The sequence below is a fragment of the Manacus candei genome, unplaced genomic scaffold (assembly GCF_025592945.1).
Source record: "Manacus candei isolate 608988 ecotype Guabito, Panama unplaced genomic scaffold, ASM2559294v1 h1tg000007l, whole genome shotgun sequence".
NCBI classification, from domain to species: domain Eukaryota; kingdom Metazoa; phylum Chordata; class Aves; order Passeriformes; family Pipridae; genus Manacus; species Manacus candei.
Genome location: NW_026138055.1, coordinates 2,999,905 through 3,023,048, shown reverse-complemented (window position 1 = coordinate 3,023,048; position 23,144 = coordinate 2,999,905). Strand labels below are relative to the sequence as shown.

Here is a 23,144-nt window from a genome sequence, read left to right as displayed (position 1 = left end):
TTTTTTGTAGCCTGTACTGAATTTTGTGGTTTTATCTTTATGCTTCTATTAGTGTCTGTTAACAGTCTAACTAATCTAAAGCTTTGGTGCAAAGTTTGTGTCCAGTTGCAGTTGGAGTAGATGCTTTGGTTTGGGTGTTTTCATAATTTGAGAAATGGGCTTTTTGCTTTTTTCCAGTCCCCAGTCAGTTTCCTCATTTTAAACGGATAAATTGTTGAGCCAAGCTATTTAAATAACCTGAAATGAAGAAGCTGTTCATTCTGTACATGTGGAAGAGATTACTTGCACTGAAATTTGTTGCCATGCTTCAGCAATCCCTCATTCCAAATACTTAATAACTATCATCTATTGTTTCTCTGATTTATCTTTCAGGCCTTGAATGTTGTTTTTATCTTAAGATTTCATATCACAATTTTACACAATTTAAATATTTTCTTCTTTTGAAATACTCTCTTCAAGTGCATTGTAGTTAGGGATGCAGAGTGTTTTTAATCCCAAGTTTTTTTTCACACAGAAGGCCACCTTCTTGTGGCTCACCTTGCTACAGACACTTCCTTGTTTAGTTTACTGAGCCTGTTTCCTGGTCATGTCCAAACCTTGTGGAACCCTCTGGTCCAAGGGTTCTCTATTCTCCTCCTTGCAATCATAGTTCAGATCATTCTGCTTCTTTATTTACATTTATAATAGTACTAAAGGGGGCTGTGTCCTCTAGGATTTGTTTGGGATGGGGGTGTTCAGCAGAAACAAGACGGATTTTTGAGGACTGAGGGTAGGAAAAAAAGTTTGAATGTCTTCTGTTTTTCCATGTCTGAATTGCAATCATTCTTGACTCATTACATAATCCAATTTTTGCTTTAAAAGTCTTTGTTAACAGACTCTAGAAAGTAATGGAAATGGTTAATGTGGTTCTAACTAAAAATGTGTTGCTTTTAGTATTCCTTCGGTGTTAAATAAGGAGGATCAGTGGTTTTAAAAACTTCCCCTAAGTGAATATTTTAGGAAAACTTCTGAGTGATGCATGGACCCCATACAGTAAGTAGAGCTCTTCTCAGTGGGCTTGTTCTGAAGGTGTGTGATCTCACATGTGCTGTGAGCTCTGGCTGTTGACTCTGCAGTTGTGAAAACCAACAGACTCACCAGTATTAATGCTTGCCACTATTAATGCTTGCCAGGCCATTTGATCAGCTGGATCAGGATCATGTTACTGGTCCAGTTGAAACTAATCCTCTTCCCCCTATCCTTCTGCTTCCCCTTGCCTCCTCTCCATCCTTTTGATTTGAGTATCAGCTGAAAATTCACGATGTCTCCCTAATTTTAGTAAAGGCACAGAGGAGGAGAGAGGAGTGCTCCTGGTGGAAATGCTTGGAGTGGGAAGATGATGATGAGTAGAGGACAAACCTCAGCTCACTATTTATGGGCTCTGTCACAGTTTGTCAGAGGCTGCTCTGGAGCTCACTCTCCTTTTCGTTCATAAATGTTGAAGTCACCTGTGGATTGCAAGAGTTTTTTGGGTGTCACACTGAAAGGCACTTGCTCAGCCTGGATATGAACAGGTGTCTTTTTCTATTATAGACAGAGGGAATAGTTGCAGGTGTGAAAATCCCCAATACAGTGCTGTAGGTAGTGGTTTCTGTTTTTAACTTGTAAGCTTTTAACTTTTCTGAAAAGCTTTCACATTTATTAAAATAACCTGAATTTTAGAATTGAAGAGTTCCAGGAAATAAAATGGAAATCTATTGAAAAAATGAAGCAGATCTTTCCATGCAAGAAATATGATTTTATTTATCTGAATGACTAGGGAAGAATTTATTTTTCTGAAAAAGTCTAAATGATGGTATTTTTTATATTCTTAATGGCTATTATTGATGTAAGCATTGTTTAGTGAAAAAAACCCAGAAGTTGAATGTTAAAAGAATTTAGATCATCCTGTAATTGAGACATTCTTCACTATCATTACCACTAATGAAATACAGTGTTAATAGTTGTTTATTCCAAGATCATCAAGCACTTAAGCATGAATCTTATTTTCCCTTAACACCTGTGGAGAGCCAATGTCTGATAAACAACTGTGTGCAAACAAATGGAAATTGGAGAACTGCCACCAGACAATGGGTTCCTTTAAGCCTTTTTCTTTTTTCAAGCTATCAGCAAAGTTAATGCACGAGGTCCTTCATGAAACTTGGATGTTCTCAGTAAGGTAGTTAATGTGCTCTTATCTAAATACGTTTATTTTTCAGCCTCTTGTCACATGAAGGCACAGGCAGAATCATAGAATGATAGAATGGTTTGGGTTGGAAGGGACTTTGAAGATCATCCAGTTCCAAACTCCTGCCATGGATAGGGACACCTTCCACTAGACCAGGTGGATGGCTCAGAGCCCCATCCAACCTGGCTTTGAAGTAACTATTCTCACCCTGGACTTTTAGGACACAAGGGTAGATGTTCAGCATGCAGCAGTGTGCTATGTACCATCACAAAACCAGTCTGCTGGATTATGCTAGACCTCAGGTTCAGTCATGTTACCTTTTTTCCGCAGACAAGTGTATCAGGTCTTACCTCTTCCCACCAAACAGGTAGCCAGTTCTCCTATAGAAGAGGGGCTAAGGGCATTTGGAAAGGGCCCAGGAAAATGTAGGGTGGGGTGGGGTGGGGAGGAGAGGAGCTTGTGAGGATATGTTGGTGCTGGAGAGAGTGGGTAGCGTGGTGTGTCATCCTGGAATTAGGACACAGTGTGGATGCATAAGGCAAGGTGTGGTACCTGGTTTGAGCACACTGATGAGAGCGTTTCAGCTGCTGAACATTTGTACTGAGCAGGAGAGTTTTAGTCCTCTGGTGTGTGTTTGTTTTTGGTTTTGTGTGGGTTTTTTTTTCCCCCCTTTGGTGAAGAAGCTATAATGTAAAGTGTTGAACTTAAAGAAACTTGGAAGTAGTATTTGAAGGGATTTATTACATTCTGATGACATTATCACAGTCATTGGAAAATGATGTACTAAGTAGAATTTGGAACCAGAAAAGAGTCTATCATAAAATACCTCAAAGAGATTGTGAAACCTTTTTATTTTTTTAATTGCTTAGTTTACCTAGTCCAGAAATGCATTAGGAATGGTACCTAGCTCTTACCTAACTCTCATCAATAGATCTTAAAGTAGATGTTTAATGCAATGAATTTGTAGAAGTTAATGTTTTAATCCACATTTTTACCTTTGCAGAAAATAGAAAGGGATACACAAGGGAGCAAGAGGTTCATCCAGAATCACTGTGCAGACAGCTAGAGAGTGGTTTTGGTGTATTTTATTGGTGTTTGAAATCAGACATGGTTCAAACACAGAAAAATACAACTTATTTGTTAACTGAATAGTTATATGAGGGCAGAGATGAGTCATGAGCTTAACTAATTGGTACACTGGGGACACAATCACATTTTTTTCACAAATACAAGTTTTATTTTGGAAAGATGATTTTATCTTTTTAGACCATTGGGATAAAAGTGTTCATTAAATGCATCGACTAGCCTCGAATATGTATTTTATTTCTTTCAATGGGCAGCATGTTTCTACAAGAACTTTGCATAAACTGGTAGAAGAAAAGGTAGACTAGATTTTCTTCGCATGTATTTTTAAAATATTAATCCAGATTATTAATATCCTGGGACATCTGAGAACTTGTGTTGTTATTCATAAGATACATTTTAAATTAGAAAATAGAAAGTTAAAAATAACTGGAGGACCTGGATTCACTTTCTTCAAAGTTAGTGAAAATAAGATTGGGACATATCTGAAGTCATTGTCTTTTTAAACAGTCAGATGAAGAGGAAAAATTTACTTTTTAATATCAGAAATTAAGATTTAACTAAAGTTAGAACTAGAGGTTTTTGAAAACTTGTAGCTGAAACAGATTTTTTGAAAATGTTTACTTCATTATTATTAAGGGAAAGTAACTTTCAGGGTCTTTCGTGCTTGTTCAGTGGGTCAAACAGACAAGCTATTTGAGCATTTAACAAAATGCCGAGAAATGGGATTGATCAGCTGAAGATTGAGTGTCAGTGTATTAATTTCATGTCTTAGACATGGGAAGAGGTCACAGGAAACAGAAAAAATACAGTTGTTGAAGGTTTAAGAGAGTGGGTTGAAAACTCGCCTGAGTGGGGAGTTGTAGGAGCGGCTGTGCAGTGTTCAGGGTGTGGCAGAGTCAGGAGGGTGTGACCCACAGAGTGCGTGGCGAGGAGAGCAAGTCTGACCGTGGTGGAACACTCAGATATTCATGTCTGCATGCCTGTGTCTGAATACAGCTGAACCTGTGGCAAACCAGACAGAGTCTGTTTCAGAAATTGCGAGGTGTGGTTGTGGTTTGACTGTTATATCACCTGTTACTTGAGAACTCAGTGAACTTGCATTCACATGCTTGGAGATGGCAATGGTAGAGATGGTTCGTACTTGTCCTCTATTATCAAGACTACTGGATTTAGGATTATTTTGGGATGTTCAGACCAGCAGTGTAGTGAGGGACTTCTTTGGTTATTCTGTTGGCTAGGAGATTCAACTTAAAAAAACAGAAGAAACCAAAAAACTCTCCTTCAATATGCTATAGGTAATCTTTGTATTTCAATTTGAAGTTAATCCAATGTCATGCTTTAGACAGCTGGTTCCTGTGATACACCTGACAGGAGAGGAGTCCCCTGGTATGTGTGTCCTTCAGTCCTGCTGAAAGACTGTAACAGTGGTCACTGTTTTTCTAAGAGGGTTGATGGAGAAAGAAGTCAGTTTTATTCATTGATTTCTAGCTTGTGTTCTTCCAAAACTTAGGCGCTTGTTATACATGTTATAAGTAAAGCTCTGTCAGTATCAAATCATTACTTTTAAATTTAGGGAAGCATACGGAAGAGGCTGCAGGTAATACTGTGTATCAGTGGTTTTGTAGCTTGTTCATGAATATGTGTATTATAATAAACATTTTTTCCGTCTTTCTTCTTTTCATACGAAGTAGAGAAAACATAGAGATAAATACACAGCTATATATATTTTCTTGCTGTATTTACGTATTCATTTCAGATTTTGTTTCTGGATTTATTGGTACCATCATTCAAGTGCCTTCAGTGAAGGTGTGTTAACAGTTTGCCCCACTATCCCTGCTAGACTCTCACTGATGAATCTTAGCTCAACAGCAGATTTGTGGTATTCACTCAATTGTTACATTCCATTTTACTCCTGAATCCAAGGATAATGAAGACTGTATTTCACCAGTCTAGGCCACTGATGGTGTCCTGTTAATTCCAGTTATGTCATTACTCTTTATTAGAAACAGTGCTTTCCATAAGAAGCTGTTCTGGATTACAGCTGGAGTTTGGTGGGTCTCTCATTTCTGTTGGATCAATACAGTTATGCTGAATTTTGTTTCTCTCTTTGTATTTCCTGACATTATGTAAAGTCATTTCTTGATTCTTTTGTGCTTGCTTTTTCTTTGTGGCTTTGTTACGCTTGCAGGCAATTTCTGTCATGATTAAGATTTTATTAATTCATATTCTCTGCATTCTCTCAGCATGTGAGTGCATTTGCTTCAGTGATGGTGTTTCATTAGGAGCTTTGAGTTCAGTGCATTGGTTCCTATTTCTGCAATTGTGTTATTAATTTTTTTAATTTTTAAGTTTGATGCTTATATCATATCTTTCTAGTCCCAGAACGTTTTCATGATATGTACTGTTAAGTAATAAGTTTCTGGGTTGAACCTGAAGTGCTATTTTTAATCATGAAAGGTATAAATGGTTTGAGACCCAGTTACTTGAGGGAGCAAGTTGAGTGCTGTGGAATCATTAGACCTCTTTTGCTATAAATGGGAGGAAGCAGTGGATAGACTGCTCTCTGTAAAGGCTTCCTAAATTGAAATTAATTTCATTTCTTGTTCTAGCATATCCCAGTTTGGATAATCTCTTGAGTGTAATGAAAGCTCTATCTCCATATTTTACGGTAGGTAGGTGAAAGTTCTGGATGGCAGTCTAGTGTGATTTGATTCCCTAGAGCTTGAATTTTTAAAGTTGTCTGTTAACTGCAAAACAGAGCTTGGATTCTTAGTAATATGTTTAAAATTTCAGTGATTTTAACTTTTTAGTAGCTTTGTCACTACTTAATGCTAAACCATTTTGTATGTTAGTGCATCTTATACAGCCTGTGTCCTAACATAGGTTAGTATTTGGGCTTGACTGTCTTAAAATTTAATTTGGCTTGTACTTGCTGAGTTTGTGTGTAGAGTTAATATGCAGACAAGTGAGGCACAATTGAAAATAATAGCCTAAACAAAGAATAACCTGATTAAATAAACTCCTTCATTGCTAGTCTGGTTCCTTAGGCAGTTGCATTGCTGTGATCACACTGACCTGCCCTTCCAGATTCTGAAGCTATTTGCCATGTTCTGAAGCTATGTTCATTTGTCTCCAGCATTAGAGATCTCAAAGATACTTGGCTTTTATAAATGTTGTGAATATTGGTAGCAGAGGGAGACCTGAAGTAGCAGATTTTGTTTCCAGTGCTAGTATTTTGTTGAAGCTGCCAGGTGACCACTTGCTCATAGCTCAGAAGTAGCTCCACTGCTATATTGCCTTCGACCAATAGACAGGACAAATGAGGGATCCTGGCTGATCTTGAGACTTGGGACCAGAGGTAGGGAACTCAGAGAAAGGTGATCAAAGGAGACCTGGAGGAGTTTGGCTCTTTGCATGGAAAGAGGTGGAAATGGAGTATAGGAACCTGTGCTTTACTAATTTCACTGCTTGCAAAACATCTTTGATGTTAGCCCTCGTAAAGCTTTGTTACATGCTGCTTCATCTTTCTTAGTTTCATATTCTCTGTCTCGCCTAGCCGGTTTCAAACTGGTTCTGTGGCTTACCTTGAAACTCTTCTTCTGTCCTGCAGAAGTAGTAGTTTCGCGAAGTCGTTACTAAAATTGACTTAGCAGTGTTGCATTTCGGTAAGTCCACGAGTAAACTTGTGGCTAATTAAAGCAAAAAGTACTACACAAATGCTTACAGTGTTCAGAAGTGAATATGCAGTTTGTTAACATTTTGTAATTGGTATGTTGTAGTTGCAGAACATTATGGAAAACAGCTGTGTGGCTGCTCATGGATTTTACAGTGCTATGCAAGGTGCAGGTGTTTTGTATTTAGGAATGGTGGTAGTTACCTCTGCTACCACTTGGACCAAGTCTTAGGTTTAGATCTCAGATTCTTCTTCATCTGATTTAAAGTTCTAATTAGGATCTTGTAATATAGCTCTTATTTTGAGTTACATTGATGTATGTCCTGGAGAAGTGAAATAATGAGAAAAAAAAAAGTAAGGTGCCTTTTTTTTTTTTTTTTCATTAGGGCTAAATGAGTTTTAAGAATTAATCTCCATATAGACCTCTTTCTTTCCTTAGATTTACATTGCCAGGCTAAAAATTATCAAGGCTGAAACTACTTTTAAAATGATGTGAACGTGGACTGGCTAACATTTAATACTAGTTTTCAGTATTTAATATTTTTTAGTATTATAAAAAGTATTTATTGTCACATATAAGATGCAGTAAATAAATAGTTCATCATAATTAATACTCTATTAATTTGTTATTGGTGTTGTAAGTATTTAATATTAGTTAATAATTGTTAAAAATAGGTATCGGGGGACAAGATGTTAAGGTGTGATGTGGACATCCTGTTTCACTTGCAGCTTTCTGTTCCTGCAGACAGTGATCCTGTCCTCACCTTGTTGTTTTTCCCTTGCATTATCTTTTGTACTTGTCCGTTCTCTCAATGAAATGATTCAGATCACTGACCAGGTAGGAAGTTCATGTAACTGAAGGAAAGTGACCTTTTGAAGCTTTAGTGAGCTCATTTGGTTTATGAGTGGGTCAGAGAAACATCAGAAGAAGACCCAAGGAGGTTGGAGTGGTGCTGTGTAGCCAGACAAGGGAGTGCATGGGCCAGTCCCTGGGTCAGTGGTGCTGAGCTGCCTTGTCAAACTGCACCCAGACATTAGGCTTTTCACTTTCTAAATACTGCACTGTGATATTGTCTTGTTCTTAATAGGCCTGATGAACAAACAGGACTTCTGTGATCGTCTCCCTATATATGAGTAAAATTATCTTTTTTCATGGTATAAGTGGTTGCTGACAATTTCTGGACCTTAATATTTGAGAATTGGTTACTCTGTTGTTGCAAGAGAGGATATTTAGTTTTCTAATCGTAGAATGGTTTGGGTTGGAATAAAGATCATCTAGTTCCACCACCCCTGCCATAGGGTTCCATTAGATCAGGTTGCTTAGAGCCTCAGCCAACCCACTTCGGGGGATATGGGGCATCCTCAGCTTCTCTGGGCAGCCTGTGCCAGTGCCTCACTCCCCTCACAGTAAAGAACTTTTTCCCAATATCTGATCTAATCCTATCCCCTTTCAGTTTAAGGAGGACATTCCCCTTGTCCTGTTACTCCGTGCCCTTGTTAGAAAGTCCCTCTAATCTCTCTTGTAGCCTTTTTAGGCACTGGAAGGTGCTATAAGGTTTCCCTGGAGCATTCTCTTCTCCAGGCTGAACACCCCCAGCTATCCCAGCCTGGTGCTCCAGCCCTCTGACCATCTTTGTGGCCTTCTCTGGACTTGCTCCAGCAGGTCCACGTCCTGCCTTTGTTGGGGACCCCAGAGCTGGATGCAGCGCTCCAGATGGGATCTCAGGAGTGCAGAGATAGACAGAATCCCCTCCCTCAACCTGCTGCCCATGCTGGTTCTGATGCAGCCCAGGACACTGTTGGCTTTCTGGACTGCAAACACGCTTTGATGGGTCATGTTGAACTTCTTGTCCACCGACACCCACAGGTCCCTTCTCCACTCATCCAGTATTTGTGCTTGGGATCACCGTGATGGACGTGCAGGACCTTGTACTTGGCCTTGCTGAACTTCCTGAGGTTTGCCCAGGCCCACCTCTCAAGCGTTTTGGGTCCTTCTGGATGACCATTAAGACTGTTTTGATGAGCTAAAATTTGTGTTTATAGAATCCTGTTTTTTTGGTTTTGTTCTGGTAGTTCAGGAGCAGATCCTCTGCAGTTTGCTGTTTGTCCATTTCTTATGTACAGCTCTGACATAATCTTTTGCTACTATCTTTGAGTTTCTGTCTTAATGTTACCTCCGATAAGTAAAAACAACAGAAAAAACCCTCCTCTGGAACTATTTAGGTGCTTCTTAAAAGGTATTAAGACTAATGTGGTTGGTGTGTATAATACTGTTAATATACACATTAGACAGAAATTGCCATGAAAGTATAAAGTCCACTTACAGTTTTTCCTGGCTGTGTGGTGGACGGTTTGATGGGTAGAACAAGGTATTGGAAAACTCTTACATGGAGGAAGAGCATAATGTGTTTAAACATCTTAGAGATAACATCAGAATAAATTAATGCTGTGTTTGTTAGTATCTTAATTTTCCTCAGCTCTTTTTTCCTTCTTTATTGCACTATTAGCTCTTTTGCAAGTAGGGTGAGAGTGGCAGTGTCATGTATGATATAAAAAGTACAGTTAGAGAAATAGAATGCTTGCTCAGACATACAGGTAAAATATTATGGAAGTTTAATGTTTAAAATTAAATACTTTCATATTTTTTGTAATGTTTTCAGAATAAATGTTTTTAATATTTCACATAGGCTGGTCACTAAGAGTTTGACAGAGACTTCCGTTTTACTAAGCTGAAGTTTCCTCTTTTTTCTGGAAGGATATTTGTAATAAAAGTATTACAAATGAGCCAATTAAGTATGGTCCAATGCTTTTTGTTTTCAGAAAGATGAAGGTAGTGATGCTAGTTTGAGTGATAGCCACATCTCTCCTCCCGCCAAACGTACCTCAAAACATGCTGATCCTGTGTGCAAAGACAAATCAAAATCACGCAGTACTGGGCAGCGAGAGGAATGGAGCATCTCAACTGGACAGTCCAGGTAATTGGTGCCAAGAGAAAAAGAAACTCTTGCCAGTTTTTCCTATGTTGTTAACCCACTTATGCTGTTTCTGCAGTTAACTGCAGCTCAAGAGTATACTTCTGAAGTGTGTTATTTTCATACAACTTTCTTTAGTTTAAGATTCCAGGAGTGTGGATTGCATCAGTCCTCTCATCTCTGTTTCCATTCTATGCATATTTGTGCAAAAACAGAAAGTAATTTTATTTGAGTTCTAGATTCTTGATACATCTGAATTTAGGGAAGTAATTGGTATTTTCATGCGTTCAGGCTTTAAGAAGACATGACATTTTAATTAGAAAATCAGTGTTGTCGTCTTTAGGGAATGGATAATGGTCAAGTTTATTTCCATTGTTGTTTCAGCCTTTTATCCCTGTTTGATTATAGAGACTCAAGTAAATTTTATATATTATTGCCTCAGTGTTGCCACATTTTTATAACTTGAGAGAGAAATGGTTAATTTTATTTTATAACTGTGTTTTGTAGTATTTTACAAAGCACTCTTGTATGCATGAGGTTCCTTACGTGATTACAAGTAACTGTGAGGTGGTGTACACAGTATTTTCCTGATCCATGAAATTTCAGTTAATACTGATTCTTTTGTAGATATGTATTTCATGTTTATGTACAAATCAAAATCGTTCTTGTAATGCTTCGTATGTAAGTGTATGTAATCAGTACTGGACTGTTGTCTGCTAGGATGAAGTTTATTTAAAAACTTTGTAAATCCTAAAATAGACCTTCTTCTGTTATTTTTTTCTCTTTTAAAACAGAATAAATGAAATATAGCATATTAATATGCCATGGTCACTGGGAATATATTGAAACTTATGAACATTCTGTTCCTTTTTTGTAAGTGTAGACTTGTACAGTACCTCTTAAAAATGTTAAGATACAAAAAAAACGTTTAATAAGGCCTGGAGAATTTAGATCATTGTGTCAAATGAAATTTGGCCAAGGTACTGAAACTCATGTTGTTGCTCATTTAAAACCCACTGCAACATGTCTTTGCATCTGAGGTTTTTTGTTGTTTCTGCTGGAATTCAAAGTGCTACACTCAAGAGTCATCTTGAGTCAGTAAGACTTGTCCCAAAAGTTTGTAGCTTCTGCTGTTTTATCCAAAGTTTTGGAATGATAATTGCCTATGGTGAGCTATGTCAAGGTTCTGTTCTGAAATGTAAGGGGAAAGTTAACAGTAGGAACATTGAAGGAATTAATAAGAAAAAAGATGTTTAGATAATTCAAGGGTTTTCATATAATTGGTATTGGGCAGTTTTGTCCTCATTCCAGTGTTGGGCATGAAGCAGATTCTTCAGAGGCTGCATGTCGCAAAGGTTTTGAAATCATAGTGTATCATGTAGGATTTTGTGTTTAAAGTTGTATTTTCAGCTTGTGCCTTTTGCTTGGCTAAGGAATGTTAACATTACTTGTGTGTCTGATCTGTTTTAGGTTAACTTCTCAGCCTGGTGCTACACTACCAAATGGACGTAGCTTATGTAAGTGTGTTATATCTACTTTTGTATCTACTTTTACATTTAGCAATTTTATGTTAGTGATCTTCAGTGGCATATGTTTTTGATAACTTTGATTACTCTGACCATTTTGACTAGAAAAGTTACTGTTTTGGCTCAGTTTTCTTCTGTCAGCATCTTGGATGCTCTCTGTGGATAGGGGGAACATTTCTAGATGAAAATCCATTTCTCTTCTCAATTCAGACCTCTTGGCCATGATCTTGATGTTTTCATTAATTCCCAAATTACTGTTAGGAACTAATTTTGGCCTTCCTTGCCCAGCTGGTGTCTTTAATTTACTTACTCTCTTTACTTGTCTGAAATTTGGCCTTTTGTAGTTCTTAAGATTACTTAACTCTACTATTGCTTTAGAGACCTGCCTTGTCTGCAGCTCCTGCTACCTTGAACAATCTTTCTATATGCTTGTAGCTTACAAACTTGCCATTTCATTGCTTTTCTCAGCTAAAACCACTTTGTCTTTTGTGTCCCTTTTTCATCAATTCTGTCCCGTTTAGTTCTGTGTTGACTCTATGTACATGTTAATTCATTAAGCATATTTGGTATTTTAGTATTTATTGTGGTGCCTGAGGAACAATCAGGAGTGGGATCTCTTTGTTTGGCGCTGTATAGAGTAGCTGGGAAATCCATATGTGGTATCTCACATTTTGATAATCTATTTGAATGACTACGAATTGAACCTGTGGGCCAAGTGTGCATTGTAGTACTGATGTTAACCTAAAAATATTGAATGGTTATTTGAATGCCAAATTTTCATCATAAAGTAAGATTATCATATAAGGAAACAAGCTGAAGAAATAGCTTTTAAAGTAACTTTGTTAGGAATTAAAAAGAATACGGTTCTTTAGATCGTACTGTGCTCCATAACTTCTGATTTATTGTCCTTGCTGAGTATTCTCTTATTAATTCTTGTTTGTGAAAATGTTGTTTCCTGCATTTTTAAGTAGTAATACAAATTTCTCTTAGCTCTCAAAAGCCACCCCCTTCGAGGGGAAAAAAAGGGAGATGGGGACCATGCTTGCATAAACGGAGATATAGAAGTCAGAAAAAGTTGTCGGTCCAGGAAAAACAGATTCGAAACTTTGAATCAGAGTTTATTGTTTGATCAGCTAGTAAACAGGTATGTGGGGATGCTTCAGTTGTATTCACAAAGCACCTTAATGATGTCTTAAAATTAGAAACCCCTGTGTTGCAGTGCCGTGTCTGTTTTACTGTGGGGATGCACTGAGACAAGCTAGATTGTGGTTTGAGTTACAGCTGGGTCTGTGCTGTGACTGCCCATGGTATCCATCCTCTGAATACAGAGCACCTTCCCAGGCTTTCATTGAGGAGGAAGCTACTCTGTGTTTACACCTGGTTAAAACTGTATGTTGGCAGTTACTGCAGAGTGCCTGACATGCTGTAAATCCACACCCTAGTTTGTTTCTTGGTAACCTGTTTATGTAGTGATACCCTAAATGTGATGTAAATTGGTGATTAGCAGCAGTGCTTGGAAGCTTTCTAGATTTTACGTGTATGATTTTGATCATAAAATATCAAAAGTTTGTAGCTTTCTTTTCGTTCTTGTTTTTTTACCATTTGTTAGTAATTCACATAGGGTGGGTGTCACTTTTTGACATTTACTGTGCAGACAAAGTAGGTCAGACAGGAAGGCACGGTCTGGTCTGAGCATAGGAATGGGAACCAGAAATGCTTTTCTTGAAATATTATTTCTGTGTGGCCCTGGGCAGGTCAATTAATATGTCCCAATCTTCCCACCTGTAAAACAGGTTTTAACAGACACATCTGTGGGAGGCTGCTTTCTCTAGTATTGGAAAATGATTTAAACATAAACATTCAATTGCCAAGTATGATCTTTATTGTTAAATGTATTCTGTTGAGTCTTTTATTAATTTTCTTTTTCAACTTACTCAGTAACTACTTAGCATCAGCTTACAAATTTATGTTAAGTTACATTTATTTTTCTAGTTGCAGTTGAATCTCCCTCTCCTCCTCAACAGTAGGAGAAAGTCTACCATGAAGATTGTAATTTGATAAGATCATGGTACTGAAGTCTGTATATGAGCTTACACTGATAACAATGCGTCCCATAATCATTGGAGGTTTTTAAGAACAGGTCAGACAAATATCTGTCAGGAATGATGTAGGCATTCTGTAGTTTGCTCTTGCCTGGCAGAGCACGTAGAGTTTTCCAGGTCCCTTCCAACTGTATTTTCTTTGATAGCAAACTGCAGCATGATTTTACTTGAAGTGGTTCTGTCATACATCAGATACTTTAGAAGAATTGTTTAAAATTGAGACGAGCTCTCAAAACAAAATCTTGATTTTACTGACTTCTTTCACCAGAACTTCCACTATCTTCTCTCAAGGCAGGATTTCACCCTTTAGATTTACCTCTAAACTGCTGGGGAAAAAAAGGAAGGGAAAGTTTCTGCCTTCTTCCAGTTATTATACAATTACAGTATGATTCCAGTGGAAATCTACTATAATCACCATGGAGAGCAGTAACATGGTGTTCAGGACAGGTGGCCAAATAATTGACTTGGCCTGGCTAATACTCTTGTTCTCTTCCTTAGCAATGAAGCATCTTGGCCAAGGTTGTTATTTATATACCACCATTGTTTTGACAGCTGTTTACAAATACTCCAGATAATAAAAATGTAGACTAATTAAATAGATGAGAAATGGTAGTGAGGTCAAATACTGAACAATGAAATTCTGGGTGTGACTGATTTAACACAAAAAAAAATTCTTTGTTTTAGTGTCTTTTTGAGGCCAGAGTAAGAAAGCGTAAAGCTTATGGGGTGGAGGCATTAATTGCATTCCCAGTATTATAATTATGTAGGTAAAAAGCTTTACTTTCTTATTTTGCAAATTTAATCTTACCTGACACCCAGTCTTAACATCTAAGCAGTTACAAAGCAAAAATTTTTTAAAATGTTTTTTAAAATGTTACAGCCTAATTTGAATCCCAGATTTTAATAGCATCAGCAGTTCTTCTTTTGCATACTTCTTAGTTTATATTCTGTAGGTTCATCGTTCGGTTTTATTATGGTTGGTTTTGTAGTTAATTGATAGACATCTTAAGATGTTAGATGCTATGTAAAAAGTTCTGCATGCTACTATTTTAAGACTGATTTTTTTATCTTTGTGTATTAATTGATACATGTATTTTAGTACTGCTGAAGCTGTCCTACAGGAAATGGACAATATTAACATCAGGAGAAACAGGCGATCGGGGGAAGTAGAACGGCTACGGATGTGGACAGACACAGAATTTGTAAGTGCAAAGTGTCCCAGCTTTTGGATAAAAGAAATATCAAGGGGGAGCATGTTTGTTTTTGCAAAGACCACACGTTTGTCTAGCTCTGTCTAAAGGTTTCTGATTTTCCTCAGTGGACAACATAAAAAACTTGATAAACTGAAATTCAGAACTAAATTCATGGATATATACTAAAATATGCTTTCTTTATTGTAAATTGACTGTCATGCTCTCACAATGTGCTGTGATGTTTCTCCTTTGCTTTGAAGCACACTCTGATAGCCTAGAAACAGGACCAGTGACTGTCATCTGCTTTGTTCCCTAAACCAGCTTGATACTGATGTTAACTGTGTTAGATGGACTAAGTACTATCTGAGAGACTTACTTTAGCACCTCTTAAAGGAGACTACTTTTGTAGTCTACCTGTGGAGAACTCTGCTGGAAAAACATTTGAGGACTACAGATTGTGTGGAGCATTACAAAGTGTTCTGAGTTGGAAGGGATCCAAAGGATCATCAAGTCCAACTCTTAAGTGAATGGCCCATACAGGGATCAAACCTGCAACTTTGACATTATTAACATCACACTCTAACCAGATGAACTAATCTCAGGATATTACTGAACTGAGGGCTTAACTCTGTGAGTGACATGGGACAGTACTGATGGGAGTGCATGTGCATTTTATTCCAGGAAAACATGGATATGTATTCTCGAGTGAAAAGGAGGAGGAAATCACTGAGGAGAAATAGCTATGGGATTCAGAACCACCATGAGGTATCCACAGAAGGGGAAGAAGAAGGTATGGGTTGTAAAGAATTGTAAGGGCTTGTCTGAAATCCTTGTAAAACAAAGTTTTCTGTAGCATAAGATAGCAATATATTGCACTGTAGAGAGCAGAACCTGGTTTCTAAATGTTTGTTCTACATTTCCTTACACCTGTTTTTCCTAACACTAAGTAATTGAAGCTTTCTTTATATTCCCTGTGACAATCCTCTGGTGGAAGCCAGGATGTGATGAGTGTAATGTACAGCTATGTGTGTTCTAACTGACTTGATTTTTCTCGTGTACTGGGTGGTAGTTACCAGAAAGAATGTGTAATAGTCAGTCCTGTATTTTTTCTTTGGGGAGGGTATTAATTAAAGTCCCTGTTTTCTGTCCATCGACTGATTTTCAAAAGGCTTGTAGACACACAACTGTGTTTGAAATTCTACCTTCTTTTAAAAATTTGAATGAAACTGGCCAGTGGATTCAAAAATTAGTGAGAAAGAAGGGATTGTGGCTAACTGTGATAGCATGATCAGCATCATGCTTGGCTTCCTTAAGAAATCAGTCTCAAACTTCAGGCATCCATATGGGGTTCAGCATAGCATATCTCAGTTTTTAACTAAAACTGCTGTACATGATATGATTTGTCCCAATGAATAAGAATTCAGTCTTAGTTCTGAGATCCATGGATGGAGATTCTGGTACTGTTAACAGATGGGCCTAGGTTATACCTTTATACACTATGTATCATATATCATAAAGTTGTACTTATTTTTGTGCTGTGTCAGATACTTGATTTTCTGGCACTCCTATGGGAAAAGAGAAGACAGGCATTATTCTTAATTGAAGGGTAATTATTGAAGGAAAAATATATGGATAAAAGTGATATTTGAAGTACTTTACTTCTAAAACTGTTTTGAATGCATTTATTTTTCTCTCTGTTGCTTTTCCAGAACCATCTGTAGAAAACTAGAAGGAAATTTAACAATGATTGTAGATTTAGCTTGGTCTTCAAATTTCCAGTGATTTTCCAATTAGTGTTATTTAATAAGTGGGCAGTAATTCTCAGTGACCATTAAAATGATAATTTTTAGGATGAAAGTAACTCTGACATCAAGTAGAAGTGTTCTCAAAATATTTTTACCCCTGAACAGAGTCTCAGGAAGAAGATGGAGATATAGAAGTAGAAGAAGCCGAGGGGGAAGAAAATGATCGGCCATATAATCTCAGACAGAGAAAAACTGTTGAAAGATACCAGGCCCCTCCAATAGGTGAGGAACCAGACGGTGCTTGTGTCCTTTTGGTCTGCTGACCTCCAAGAATAGCATGGGTGTGGGGAGGGAAAGGTTGGATGGCTACTCTTCATCCCTGACAGAGTTCCCACGCAGCACCTTGTGACTTCTGCCTTGCCGCTGTTGTTCACCACGCAAACAGGACTGCTGAGACACGGTCAGTCAGTTTGTCAGTGGGGGTGGCATTGCTGCCTCACTGAACTATGCAAGTACTGCCATATGCTGGGCTCAGGACTGAGGGTGAGGGAGGTTTAAGTCAGGAAACATTTGACATGAAGCAGTCTAATAAATCAGGTAATTACTTAAAAAAAATAGTTGCTGTTACACCTGCTTTTCCTCTCAAGTGGTAAACCTAAATTATAACTGTAGATAAATGGCATAGCAGCAGTTACCACATTTTGCCTGGATGAGAAATTTAAAATATTTCACTTGGAAGTAACCTACAACGATCATCTGGTCTGACTGCCTGACAACTTCAGGGCAGACCAAAAGGTAAAATGTTATTCAGGGTGTTGTCCAAATGCCTCTTAAATGCTGACAGGCATTGGAGTATTGACCACCTCTTTAGGAACTGTGTTCAGTGTTGGGGCACCCTCTCAGTAAGGAAATGCTTCATGTCAAATTTGAGTTTGCCCTGATGCAGCTTTGAACCATTTCCACACGTCCTGTCACTGGATCCCAGGGAGAAGAGTTCAGCACCTCCATTTCCCCTTGTCAGGAAGCTGTAAAGAGCAATGAAGTTGTCCCTTAGCCTCCTTTTCTCCCAGCTAGACAAACCTTGTGTCCTTAGCTGTTCCTCACAGGACATACCATCAGGGTCCATACAGGGTACAGTGTAGTGTCTCTTAATTTTTAACCTTTTAATACTTCTCTTTAAAATAATGTGGATGTATTCGGTGGTGTATCAATGTGCTTTATCTTAAGGCAACTTGGAAATTAAAACTCTGATAGAGAAATGCTGTGGTTTATTTTTTGAGAGAAATTTGAAGACATCTCATATTATCAGCTGTGAAAACGTTTCTGTATGGAGCTTCATGTCCTGAAAATGAACTAAAAATGCAGTGCCCTGGTTGAGTTACATTCTGTGCTGTGATAGGCACAACTGTGATGGTGTGAGGAGTACGAGGGTGGGATTGCTGTGCCTGTATTAAGCCAAGTATGGTGATAGTAAAGCAAAACATAAGAGGTTTGATTTCCCACCACCCCCTAGTTCTTTTCTTAATTTGAGTTTTTAGAGAAACCAGTGGTAACCTAATTGATGAAGTGATTATCTAGCACTTTTCTGCTGCATTTAGATTAGTTTGTTATTCTTTTGTAATTGATGTTACAAACCTGTAACTTCTCTTTCTTAGTGCCAGCTCATCAAAAAAAGAGAGAAAATACGCTGTTTGACATTCACAGATCTCCTGCAAGAAGAAGCCATATCAGGTAAATGTCAGTCTTTTAGTATGTAGTTATTTGCTTTCCTTCAGGACATTCTGGTAGTTTTTGATTTTTCAGACCATTCTTGAGTGAGCTGTACAGTTCATTCACGCATGTGCGTGGGTCTTGAATTGTATCCCAGGTTTAGACCCTGATCAGCACACAAATAGGAGAGTCTTGGCACTTTGCAATCCCAGTAGAAGCTTTGGGCTGAACAGAATGGAAACAGGTGTGCTGCAAGTACTGGGAAGAATTGTTCATTGCACACTGTTTCTGTGAGGCCGTACATTTTGTGTTTTAATCCAGAGCATCAGTTTAACAAATAATCCCTTTTCTGTTCTGCAAAACTAGACAAATCAGGTTAATGTTTTTTGTTTTCTTTCAGTTCAAGTTTCATCCAAGGATTATCAACAATTTAATAAAATATTTAGCAAGCATAATTTTTGACTCTTATGTTTTGTGTCAAAGAAGTCTGGAATATACCAAGTTGTCTTGGAAACTGTCAGCAGGCTTTATGTAACAAAACAGATGAGATTACAGCTTAATACATTTTTTAAGAAATAAACTTAGTCAAAGCTTCAAAAAGACAAATCTGTCCATGAACAGAATCCAAGTAAACGAATGCTAGTCATAGCTGAAACACTTGTCTTATTGCTCAATTTAATGGTGTAGTAAAAATATGAAAAGTAAATGAATAGATGAATCTTATGATTCTAAAGTTTCTTTGTAATACAAATAAGAGTTCTTCCTCCCCTTGAAGTTCAGATGACATTGTGTTAGATAATCTCACGACTTGTACTTACTATTAAGATATGCAGAGTGAAAACTATTATCACTGCAGTCTGCTCATTGCTCCACTCTCATTTTATCCTTTCTTGTCAGGACACTATCATAAAATGTCTTGCCAATTGTGTGATATTCTCCTTGTGATACTTTGACATTTATCTCGTTTTTGGTCACTGATCAGTAAAACTGATTGACCATGTTATCCATTGGCAAAAACCAGCTAGTTCAGTGCATTATTGTAGTCATACAAATGATGCAGCTCACTATATTCACCTAAAATCCAAGAGTTTTTACTAGTAGCCAGCTTTTTCATGAAAAAAGTGCTGAATTTTTCAAACCGATATCAAACTCCGCACCTTTTTGTACGGAAGATTTAATGTACGTTCTCTGATATTTCTGAAATACTCAGTTTTCTGAGATACGGTCATACTAAAATAAGAAACGGTTCATTCAGACTTTGAATAGTCATTTTACTTGGATTCAGATGAGAAGTTAAACTACAGTACTGGTATTTTATGAAACTGTTCTGCTGTTCAGAATGAATAACCTCATAAAAAGAGACTGTGTTCTTTGGGAAGTATGGATTTTTTTCAGAGAATATTTAAATGAAACCATCAAACTGAGTAAGGAGATCTTGATACCTCTCTTGCGTTAGAGGTGGCTAAAGTGGTTGGACGTTTTCCTAAGTACAGTTGCAGCTTATTGATTGAATACTCAAATCACATTGCTGAGGCAACATGGACTGGACTACATATCTTATGGGGTTCTACTGTTTTAGTGATGTTCATCTTGAAATCAGATAATCCCTGTGGTAAGAGCTGTTGTTCCCCTCTCAGATACTTAACGAAGGTAAAATTTCTGTGCATCTCAAACCTGAACAGTACTGTAAAAAAACCCCAAAAATACCATTCTACTGCAAAAAGGACTGAGTTTTCTGTTTGTTTTGCCACTTCAACAGGAGAAAGAAGCATGCCATTCACAGCAGTGATACAACCTCTTCAGATGAAGAACGCTTTGAAAGAAGAAAATCTAAAAGCATAGCCAGAGCAAGAAATAGGTATCAAAACATCCTTGGTCTTTAGAAGGGTTTGATTTCTATTATGCATCATTTGATTCTGCAGACATGGTTTAGGAAAACTGCTGGTCACATTAATATAGATCTTGAAGTCTTATGAGTAGATAATTAATAATAGTGATAAAAAGATGGAAAGATAAGAATAGCTGTTTGATTCAGTTGGGTTATAAGATTGCTTCTGTTGGTTAAAATAAATTTCTGTTCTTGGTGTTACTTGGTCCCAGTTAATTCAGTTATACTCCCAGTACTAACTCTTCCCTCTTCCTCTTGTGTAACAATTCATGCATTCTACACACCCAACACATATTCTGTAGACCTTAAATTTATTTAGCAGTTATCTAAAAGTGGAAGATTTATAAGTGAATTTACTTACTGCCGTAGATGCATTAGTTGGAAAATTCAGCAGAAAAAAAAGTTTCCTGTTCTTTTTTTTCCAACTCTTCCTCTCTGCCACACTGTTCCCTTTTCCATCATGAGGAATTCAAGCGATTATACAACTACCAGAAGTACAGTTCTGAGTGTAACTTGTGTCTTTACTGGTACCTTTATCTGTGTAGTTGACCTGATACTACCTATGTACTACATCTTTAAAGCAAGGAAATGTTTCTTCTGTGTTTAATCAAAATAGTCTGTACAGCCTAGTTGTCCAGATTGAAGTACCTGTATGGAAGCATAAAACTAACTTTATGTAAGGAACTTCCACATACGCAGTAATAATTACCACAGTAAAAAGAGTCAGTTTTGTTTGCCTTACCGATCCAGAAAGGTTGTCTCTTTACGTAGTAGAAGGCATTTAATCTCTTGGTTCTTCCCTTCAAGCAAATGAACAAAACAGAAAAGTATTTATTTGCTGTTTTGTTTGTTGTTGAACAGGTGCCTGCCTTTGAACTTCAGAGCAGAAGACTTAGCTAGTGGAATCCTTCGAGAACGTGTGAAAGTTGGGGCCAGTTTGGCTGATGTTGACCCTATGATTGTTGATAAATCGGTAAGTTCTGTTAGAACTTTTTATTTCCTTCACCCAATTATGTACAAGTAGAATTCTCCAAAGCCTCTTATTAGAGTTGAAGTAAATTCATAAGAAGCTCGCTGATCTCTTTATTTTTTCCAAAGCTTTTGTCTGTTTATTTCTTTAGACTGCAAGGCACTTGCTTTTGGCCTGTGGGTAGTCAGCAGGCTGCATGCATGTCATAAATAAGCCAAAACATCAATTGCCCAACTGTGTTTCTTTGCTTACAGTCAGTTTGTGATTACTTGTACTAGTGGAAACTGGGATATGCTGAGCAGTGCAGGAAACAGAGATCCTGACTCTCTGGACTGGTTAACTCTGGTACCATGTGGGTCCTGTGTGTTCAGAACCAACGATGCACATCAGCTTTGGTGTGTGCTGTGCAGAAGCTGCTGAATTACTACTGGAGCTGAACCTCTGTCTAGAGGTGCTTTGATTATATTCACATTATGCTGTGCCTGAGCTTAAAGATGATCTGGGACTTAGGCTGGATCTCTGTAGGTGTTCAGGCATCCCTGGCACAGTTAGCTTGCAAACCAGATAAATTTCGTGTGGGCAGCCAAGAATTGACTTTCTCAACTGTTTCTTTACACTTTCAAAATTCAGAGAATTCCTGTTGGTCAGTGCAGTGGTTTTTGTAATTTGTTTTCAAATATTTTATAAGTAAAGATATTTTTGTGGAAAGCTGTTACAATATAAGCTTTATATGCTCTGTTTTCTTTTTCCTAAGGTATGTTTTGACAGTATAGGGGGATTGAGCCATCATATCCTTGCACTTAAGGAAATGGTAGTGTTTCCTCTTCTCTATCCAGAAATATTTGAAAAATTCAAAATTCAGCCACCGAGGTAGGTGCATTTATTCATATTGCTTTGTTTTATTTTATTAAGCTCTGAAGAATGCTTCACTTGAAAACACATAGGAGATTGATTCTCTCCCTGAAGTGTTTTACAGTTCAAATGGACCTATGTGTTTGCTACCTCAGTTGTCTATCAGAATGTAATAAGCAGGATGAAGAGTTAAACAATTCTTTATTTAAAAAAAATATTTAGTTTATTTTTCTTGTGATATGAAGGTAAACTTGGTGATTTGGTTAAAGAAAGATTCTATTTAGTGTTCTATTTAGTAGTACCTTGCCTTTTTTTCCCCCCATTATGTTATCAAATATTTTACTAAATCAAGTGAAATGCTGATGTTTCTTTTATAGGTGTAATCTCAATAATGTTATATTATGATTTTAGTATTTCTTAATCAGACCTCTTGGTATGTTATTTAAATGGGTACATGGAATCTAAGTAAATTGAAAATGTTGGGGTATTTTTGTAATTTAAAGGAATTCCTTCTTTCCAAAGAAGTAACAAACACTGACTCAGGTATTAACCTAAGTTCTAATATTTGAGGACGTGTTCAACTAATGTGAAAGTATCCTTTGGAAACTTAGTATGCCATTAATTAATGATCTTTACAAATCAAAGTTTTACTGATTTGAAAGAATAAAACAAACTTAGATTTTATGAAGTCATGTTAATACACTAAATAATAATATGAGATCTTTAGTCTTTCTTCTCCAGGCTCCCTGTCTTCATTATAAAATTTGACTTGGAGTTTTTCAGGAGACATAAAATAAGTTTGTGACTGTGTTGATCCATTTATCTTCAGGGGCTGTTTATTCTATGGTCCTCCTGGAACAGGTAAAACCTTGGTAGCTAGAGCTCTAGCTAATGAGTGCAGTCAAGGAGACAAAAAGGTGGCTTTCTTTATGAGGAAAGGAGCAGACTGTCTCAGTAAGTGGGTTGGTGAATCCGAACGTCAGCTTCGACTCCTTTTTGATCAGGTTAGAAGAAAATACATATTTTTCATATAATTTCTCTGTATGTTGTTTTTTGTGGTTTATGCAGCCAAAGTTATTTGCAATTGAAGCTAAATATTTGTAAATTTTCATAAATTAAGCAGGATTTGTCCAAATGACATATGTAGATGAAAAGAATAGAGGAATATTGACAACAGTTTTTCTTCCTCTGAAAACTGAGAGGAAGAAGTCTCTTGACTTG

General features: G+C 37.3%; 1 protein-coding gene across 3 annotated transcripts in view; it reads left to right on the top strand.

Moving 5' to 3' along the window:
• Window positions 1–23,144, top strand: part of ATAD2B (ATPase family AAA domain containing 2B) — a 75,384-nt gene that overhangs the window by 6,563 nt on the left and 45,677 nt on the right. For 2 of the 3 annotated variants that reach the window (XM_051810025.1, XM_051810018.1), the window contains exons 2-12: window positions 9,786–9,940; window positions 11,408–11,454; window positions 12,454–12,607; window positions 14,665–14,767; window positions 15,440–15,548; window positions 16,669–16,785; window positions 18,159–18,234; window positions 19,973–20,071; window positions 20,963–21,074; window positions 21,826–21,941; window positions 22,753–22,927. In XM_051810025.1, the coding sequence (XP_051665985.1) occupies window positions 9,786–9,940; window positions 11,408–11,454; window positions 12,454–12,607; window positions 14,665–14,767; window positions 15,440–15,548; window positions 16,669–16,785; window positions 18,159–18,234; window positions 19,973–20,071; window positions 20,963–21,074; window positions 21,826–21,941; window positions 22,753–22,927 (1,263 nt within the window). Of the gene's footprint in view, window positions 1–9,785; window positions 9,941–11,407; window positions 11,455–12,453; window positions 12,608–13,289; window positions 13,604–14,664; window positions 14,768–15,439; window positions 15,549–16,668; window positions 16,786–18,158; window positions 18,235–19,972; window positions 20,072–20,962; window positions 21,075–21,825; window positions 21,942–22,752; window positions 22,928–23,144 lie in introns of those variants that run through there. The other variant, XM_051810033.1, reaches the window with a different exon arrangement.